General features: G+C 38.5%; 1 protein-coding gene across 1 annotated transcript; it reads right to left on the reverse strand.

Moving 5' to 3' along the window:
- Positions 1–551: 551 nt before the first annotated feature.
- LOC130566115 (uncharacterized) lies at positions 552–2,335 on the reverse strand. The gene is made up of 5 exons (XM_057353349.1): positions 2,190–2,335; positions 2,013–2,045; positions 1,287–1,433; positions 1,134–1,202; positions 552–1,048 (listed from the first exon to the last, which is right to left on the reverse strand). Exons 1-5 carry the CDS (start codon positions 2,302–2,304, stop codon positions 552–554), a joined length of 861 nt encoding a protein of 286 aa, XP_057209332.1. The 5' UTR covers positions 2,305–2,335.
- Between the last annotated feature and the right edge of the window lie 6,022 nt (positions 2,336–8,357).

Consider the following 8,357-nt stretch of genomic DNA (forward strand, 5'->3'; position numbering starts at 1 on the left):
AACTTGCCCTGTTAGGATGTTTTTGATTGAAATAGCTTTTGATTTCAGTAAATATGACCTCCTAATGCTGCAAATTCAACAAATGACCATTTTCAGTTTTTTACAACCTATGAAATGTTTTCAAACTCTGTTGTGCATAATAATTTGGAACAGTGCATTTTGAGTTTTTCATTTTTTAAATAAATACTGTTGTCAGTGGGAGGTTTGTTCAATAAAATTCCAAATGTACCCTAACTGTTGATTACTTGAAAATTATACTGACTGTCATTTGCATCGACAAATTAGGAAAACCAGAGAAAGATATCATTTGCATAATAATTTGGAACGCAGTGTATGTCACACTGTGTGTTCAATACAAAAATAAATGGTGCATAGATATAAATTGGCAAATATAAAACAGATATAAAATGACAAATATAAAACAGATATAAAAATATAAAAACAGATATAAATGACATATATTGATTGTAAGATATAGAGATAAAATTGTAAATGTAAAAAATCGATTATAAGATATAGAGATAAATGTAAAAACTTATAGCGATCATTGGTCAATAGTCACTATTTTTATATCTAGAAAATAGTACGGCGTTTATAGCACAGAGGAGTTCGACTATTAGACGCCTTTCTCTCATCTGCTCGTTTGATGACTCGAGCAAACGGTTGAAAGAATTCTCCAGCGCTTCGTCGCGATGATTAACACCTTCGATAAAAGCATACAATCTCATAAGAATCGTATGTATCTCACCGACAGAACCCCACATTCTGTCAACGGACTCGTGTAAAGGAATATTAGACTCTCTTAAGATAGCCCTGAGTTGATCTAGCGAGACAGTATTTTGAGCTTGAAGAGCAAACGGCGTCTGTCTACCCCCCGCCGATGATGATCGTTCGTCGTCGGCGATATCTTCTCGTTCTGCTAACGGTGTCTGCTGACGCCTTATCGGCGACCTCTCCTCTCGCTCGCTGGACCAAGACGAATGCTCCCAAACGTTCAGCTGTGTATCTGTCCAGCTAGACACATCGTCACCGGATCCGAAACTCCTTTCTGTACGAGTAAACATTGCAAAAACAAAGATGAACGACACCAAACCGCAATGGCGTAACTATGTTAAATGGTAGCCATAGTTTACCGATGAATAATGACGGCTCTGGCACTATGCAGCATGCGTCGCCACCCGTGGTAAGATCACAACTCCTTTCTGTACAAGTAAACATGCAAAAACAAAGATGAACGACACCAAAGCACAATGGCGTAACTATATTAAATGGTAGTCATAGCTTACCGAATAATAATGAGGGGTCCGGAACCGCTCTGCTGGAGCCAGCCTCCTCGTCATGTGCGGTAAGATCTAACAACGCTCTGCTGGAGCCAGCCTCCTCGTCATGTGTCAGGTCAATAAATACCGGTCGCTCTATAGACCCTTGTAAATCTAGACGGAGGAATTAGTAGTTAGATGGCATGTCACGACGTATAAAAATATATTAAATATTAATAATAATAATGATATCAATTAAAATCAAATATGATAAATTAAATAAAATGCAATAATTCAATTAATTAATAATAATGATATAAATTATAATATGATAAATAAAATACAATAATTCAAACAATTCAAATAAAATAATTGATTAATAGATAAATCAATATGGATAAAAGGTTAAGCTGATGATTAGAATTGATTCATGATTCATTGAAACATACATGTGGATATAAAGAATTGAACTATTTATTTGAAAGATTAGTGACTCAACGTTGGTTTTAAATATAAATATATATACCTGTATAGCGTATAGACATTTTCAGATAACAAAACACGTTTACTTCATCACAGCATAATTCTCAGCACAGCAGGGTTTTTTACGGATCGTATAGGCTAGCGGACTTCAATACCCAGAGTTCATAGCGTAGCATAGTGTTACGTCACATCCACATGTTACGCAGGGTTCCAACAACCGTACATGGCCGAATGTTTTCTAATATATGATATAAGAAAAAGATATTGTACCTTGATTTGAAGCGGCGTCCTGTGTCGTATTCACTATCGAAAACATAACATAGTTTACATAAATTTATAATGCGATTATTTGATAGATTAGTGGCTCAACCTTGGTTTTAAAAAACATCAGAATATAAACATATATATTTTTTGCCCGACAAACACAAGTAAAATGATATAACTTACGTAGTGGTTCAATGTCAACATATTCATCTTGATCGTAATTGTTTGTACCTGCGAGACAATTCCTATTAAAAAACCACGCAAAGCATTTACGATTCATACTCGATGTAACAAGCATAATGTTTTTAGCAAATTACTTTGCTATAATACGATGCCTGAAACAGCTGGTTGATCGCTTACGTAGACAAATCAAATACTATTTTAAAGCACATATTTTAATCAAAAGAATAAGGGTGTTTTAGTTCCACATAAATGAAAACTACCGCATTCTAACCGTCCATTGAATGTACGTCATCATTCTGCGTCAATACATTAGAATCAAAATCGGAATCACAGTTATAAGCAATAGATTCTATTAAAAAAATAATAAAAATAAAAACACTTTTAGGGTGTCGACAGCATCTTGTTGCAAGATTACGGCTATTTAAAAAGAATGGCATGCTCATTTGACAGCTCACAAATCACGTATTCATAATTTAAATAGTCAGTATTCATTCATTCATTCATTCATTCATTCATTCAACTGCACTGATAATAAAAAAAGTCACCTACAATAGTCTTCCATCGCTGATAATCTCTCTGGATCACTGTGTGTATGTCAGAAAAGCTTTGGAAATGAGCCAGAATCCTTGAGGAGCTGGTTATATAGGTTTTACTAAATGCCTGAAGTCATGACATTGCACATCCAAAAGATGGAGCCATTGCTCTGTGGAAAATGCATCTTGTACACGAACAGAGGGGCTATTGATCATGCCCCAGATAGCACAATCCATCTGGTTTACGTCTATTTGACGTCTGCATTTACATCTGCAAGACATCTTAAATACATAGTTTGCTCATCTGCAATACGTCTCGGAGACGTCTGAACGTCTGTAATACGTCTGCTAAAGATCTGGAGATCTGCTGCTTAAAAACATCTGCTAAACATCTTAGAAAGAGCTGTTGTACATCCATTCTAAATCATAAACATCTTACAGACATCTTCTAGATGTCTATATGACGTCTGACAGCAGACATCTCCGAGACGTATTGCAGATGAGCAAACGATGTATTGTAGATGTCTTGCAGATGTAAATGCAGACGTCAAATAGACGTAAGCCAGATGTATGTGTGCTATCAGGGGCATTGCTTTCAAGCTACGTGTTTAAACAAAACAGATAATGAGGAGTAAAGCGGATATGTTTTAGCATCTCGTTTTAAACCCGGATATGTTCAGAATGTTAGTGGAAAGTTGTTTTCTGATTAGTTAGAGATATAGCGAGATTATAGTTTGTCCCATAGAATGCTTCGGGTACACACAGGTCAATTGGTCACGCATTGCCCGAGAGCGAAAGCCGCAGCTGCCTATCCTATACAACGGATCCCTGTGTCGACATAATACGCTCGCTCGTAAAGCTACACAAATAACCGGTCGTAATCCGGCCAAATTTTCACACTAGGGATGTAAAACAAATCATACCCGATTAAAACGTCCGAAGCTGTCGCGCTGCCGGATGAAAATGCTGAATTACGCACCGCTTAAACGTCACGACAATTTACGAGTCGGTGTGTTTTGCAACGCTGGAATGTCTGAAACAGGCCTTTCAGTATAACGGCAGGAATGTGATCTTTCAACCAACGTAAGTTTTACCACAGCCTATATATATATATACAAAGTATATATATAGAATGCTTTATTTAATTACTTATTCATTCCTTGCTTTGTTTATTTGTTTATTTACTTATTCATTACTTGCTTTGTTTATTTGCGTATTCATTATTTATTTAATCACTTATATAACCAATTCTTTCTTTAATCACTTATTCGCCGATTTATTGTTTTATTTACTTATTCATGCCTTTATTTAATCACTCGTTGCTTTATTTATTCACACATAAGATACGTGTCAACCTCATAAAAACATGTCCAAACATGATCTCCGGAAAAGAGAGAAAAATGTTCGGTAACCGTACGGGCAAAAGTTCAAGAGTTCAACTCCAGACGTGGGCAATCCCTCACAAGTGGACAGATACTGTCAAAGGGCAAAATTTCAACACAAAGGGGGCAGTCCCTCACAATGGGGCGGATACGGTCAAAGGTCAATGCAAAGGGGGCGGGCCCTCACAACGTGGGTGGTCCGGAAGTAATTCAACCCCCCCCCGCAAAGGTCAAGGGTCACCATCAATCATTTTGACACAATGACCCCTATATTTACTACTTTACACTCCTCACCCCATCCTTTTCTGCTGATGCTCTTTTATGACACTGACAATTCCACCCCTGAATCTCCACTCCACTCCCCATCCCAGTAACAGCGTCCACACACACTCTCTCTACACAACACCTGAGGCCAAGAGTTAAATCTCTCTGGATGATCAGGATACTGCTGACCTCTACCAGTGTTAGCAGCCACTCGGTTCCCATCAGATAGATGAAGGATTTCATTATTTGTGTTGGAATCCATTGACAGCACATGCAAATCTGGTGAAGATAAAGCACAGTATTTAATAGCATAAAGTAAATAAGTTTGATCCTAAAGTGCAATTTTGTTTATTTAAAGTGAGAGTTCACCCCCCCAAAAAATGTCTGTCATCATTTATTCACCCTCATATCATTAAAACCTGTTTATGACTCTCCTATGTGAAAACACAAAAGATATTTTGAGAAATGTCTCAATGTTTAAGTGTCGATAAAATTATGTCATGGTCGACTAGGGAAGACTCAAGTGCGGGGTAAAACACAACGTTTATTGAATGAATAATACACAGTCCAAAACACAACACCACCGTAATCCAGTACGCGGCGGGAAATAAGCGTCCGCTGGAGAGAAAAAGTCCGAGGTACAAAGTCCCACAACCTCCGCAGGAGCGTCTGTGGAGAGTTGACAGCGGGGAGCCTTCTCAACCCGTAACCCCCGGAGTTCGAACGGTGCCGTCCAATGGTCGTGTGCAAAGTGTCTGCAGAGGGTGATGAGAGCAGTCCGGGACGCCAGCGGGAACTGGAGAGGGGATGTAAAACAGAGGTGACGAGACAAAGCAGCAGGATATATTAGAGGAGCTGGAACCTCTGTAAAACCACAAGAAAGCTAAGGCAAGACAAGGGCTAAGGTAAGTTTATTCTAGGCTAGACTCACTACACCTAGGTCAGTCTGCACTGGCACAAAACATGCCACGGTCAGACAAAGAACAAGAAAACGAGAGGGGTAATAAAGAGAAAATACTAAGTAAGGATGGGATACCGGTGTGGAGTAATAACGGGAACGAGCAAGTCTAACAGGGGCGATGGGCTACAGGTGCAGGCGTGATGAAACACCGGTGAGGGGAAATCCCTAATGGGGAAACAGGAGGGCGGGGCAAGTGACGTAGACACCGAGCGTGTGGGAACCTGTCAAAACAACACATTCTCACTCCCGACTCGTCACATATTTACGCTCGGTCAGCACCCTTCGGCATCACTTTTGAACGCGCAGGGTACCCCTTTGGCGTGGTTTTTCGACGTGAAGGGCATGCGAATTTTACCGTTATTATGAAAATGTATATTAGATATAATTTGCAATTATGATGTTTCGGGGTTTAATTTAAGTTTAAAGGCCAGGATAATTGCGTTTACATGACGCTATTCAGACAGTTTCACAGTTTGAGCAAGTAATGTAACAGTTTATTTATCGTAATATAAAACACATAATACAAGCAGCCACAATGTCATTCAAAAATACAGATATTCCAAGGGTACCAACGCGAAACGATCGATTTGTATGAGGAACAGATCCGAAAGCTATTAATACCGTCCGCCGTAAATCTCAAATCCAGTGAAGGAACGACGTTAAAATATTGCCGCCAGCGGAAGTTACGTCAGCTTCGATGCCATTGGCTCTCCCGTGTCTCGTGACCAATCGCGTCATTTCGTTGTCTTTGAACGTGAAACGGTATTGGCTCCCACGACCGACTTCATCTAGCTGTTCCGGATTATCTTTCGAATGGGAGCGACTTCATGTATTCACGGACAAGCATGGCATCTTCATGTAAAGTTATTGTACGGCTTTGGTGCAAAAAGGTCTTCGAAACGAGTTGTTTGTTATATTTTGTAATGCTTTTGGTCAGTTTGTGCAATAAATACCTGTGACTGTACTTTTATTCGCGTGTTGTGTTTTAAATGGCTGAGAAGTGGTTAGGGTTAGGGTGAGGTTGGGGTTAGGTGCTACAAAATATTTAAACCATAAATAATTATGAAATGCTAAGAATTGCACGCATCTCGGTCTGGAGCATTTAGCAAACAGCAACGCAGTTCCCTGTTCGTCGAAAAACGACGCCAAAGGGGTACCCTGCGCATTCAAAAGTGACGCCGAGGGGCGCTGACCGAGCGTAAATATGTGACGAGTCGGGAGTGAGAACGGGTTGGTCAAAACAAGGAAGCACACGCGCTCGACAAAAAACAAAACACACCCCGGTGTCAGATAGCACCAAGACCAGACCGGGATCATGACAAATGAACATCAGAGTACTAGTGTTGTTTGGTTACCAACGTTCTTCAGAATATTGTTTGTGTTTTTAACATAAAGGATGATTAAAAAAATACATTTTGGTTCAACTGTCCCTTCCAGGGGATGTTGCATTAGAATGAGACACTATATTGCACCATCTAGCCTATATCTTTATCTTATCTTTATATCTTTTTGTAATCAAAGTGCGACTGAATTAAAAAGATGATTTACATCAATATCATTAGTTTGGTTTCAAAACAATGGATTTTGATGAGTTGCCCTTATAGAAAACTTTGGAAGACAAAATACAACCAACAGAGCATTTGTGACCAAATCAAAATGTTAAAAAAAAATATATAAAAAATATATAAAAAAACAAATGAGAAATAAAAAAAAAAAAAAAGAAAATAAAGAAAAGTTTACAACTTGCAAAGTAATCTATTGTAAAACAAAAGTGTGCGTACATGTGTGTATATAGTGACGTACACTGTAAGAACTGATTACTGTTCTTGGGTCCATCAGTAATATTATTTATGTAGCATATTACTAAAGAAAAATATTTTAGTGTTATTTGCATGTTTCATTATATTATAGGCTATTATAAAATGAGTATGTTTCATAATTTATTCTTAAAGAATATGAATGAATGCTGACTTTGACCAGATACAGCCACCATTTCCAAATTAAGAAAAATCATCCATTTTTTTCTTCAGTTTCTTAGAGACAGATTTACTCACAGTAGGACAAGAACCGACATTAGGGCTCAAAAAGTCTGTTGATCCACGAGGGACAGAAAGAGACGAGGAATTCTACGAACAACAGAAGAAAAAAAAACAGTATACTGTATAAAAGATACAATATTTTTATTTGATACTTCAAATTAGAAGCAGTTGACCAAACAGTTTTTTTAGAGAAAGATTTTCTCACAGAATCAGACAAAGGGCGAACCAACATGTAGTCTGAAAATGTCTGAAGATCCAGGAGGAACAGGTGGAAAGGACGATCTCTATGGATAAGAAAAAAAAATTAACTGAAGCAGCAACAATTTTTCATGGTTGTAAAATCTATACAATAAATTTATGCATCTAAATTGTGCATTAAAAAATATTTTCAAATGAATTATCTGGGCTTTGTGATGTACTGTCATGTATTTTAAATGCATACCTGTGTCACTATCCGTGCTACAGTTGCCACATCATGTTTTTTGTGCTCATCATCTCTCATGCACAGCATACAGATACTTTCTTGGTCAGTACGACAGTAAGCCTCCAAAAGTCTATCATGTTTTGGACAGATCATCTCCTCGAGACTTTCAACAGCATCCATCAAATAGTGTCGCTCACCTTCAAAGAGACTCTCGTGTTGCTGAAGGTGACTTTGACATAAAGAGTACAGACACACCAGACACGACTTGATGGCTTTGTATTTTCTAGATGTACAGACGTCACACTCCACATCTCCAAAATCAGCGTAACAGGGAGAAACATCAGCAGTCTGGCGTTGTGTTCTGTTCAGGTTCGCCACCGTTTCTGCAATCACCACGTTCCTATTTAAAGCAGGTCTTGGAGTGAAGGTCTGTCTGCACTGAGGACAGCGGTAAAGTCTATTCCCATTATCCTGATTCCAGCAGTCTGTAATACAGCTCATACAGTAACTGTGTCCACAGGGAATGGTCACTGGATCCTTCAGTAGATCCAGACAGATTGAACAG

This window comes from Triplophysa rosa, linkage group LG15 (genome assembly GCF_024868665.1).
Source record: "Triplophysa rosa linkage group LG15, Trosa_1v2, whole genome shotgun sequence".
In the NCBI taxonomy this organism is placed as follows: domain Eukaryota; kingdom Metazoa; phylum Chordata; class Actinopteri; order Cypriniformes; family Nemacheilidae; genus Triplophysa; species Triplophysa rosa.

Bases quoted from the DNA above. Each gene is read 5' to 3' on its own strand.
- LOC130566115 (XM_057353349.1), bottom strand. From the start codon at position 2,304: ATGCTTGTTACATCGAGTATGAATCGTAAATGCTTTGCGTGGTTTTTT. The intron at 1,434-2,012 runs GTACAATATCTT...TCCTCCGTCTAG, and splicing joins GGACGCCGCTTCAAATCAAG to ATTTACAAGGGTCTATAGAG. The intron at 1,203-1,286 runs GTAAGCTATGAC...TTACTTGTACAG, and splicing joins GGACCCCTCATTATTATTCG to AAAGGAGTTGTGATCTTACC.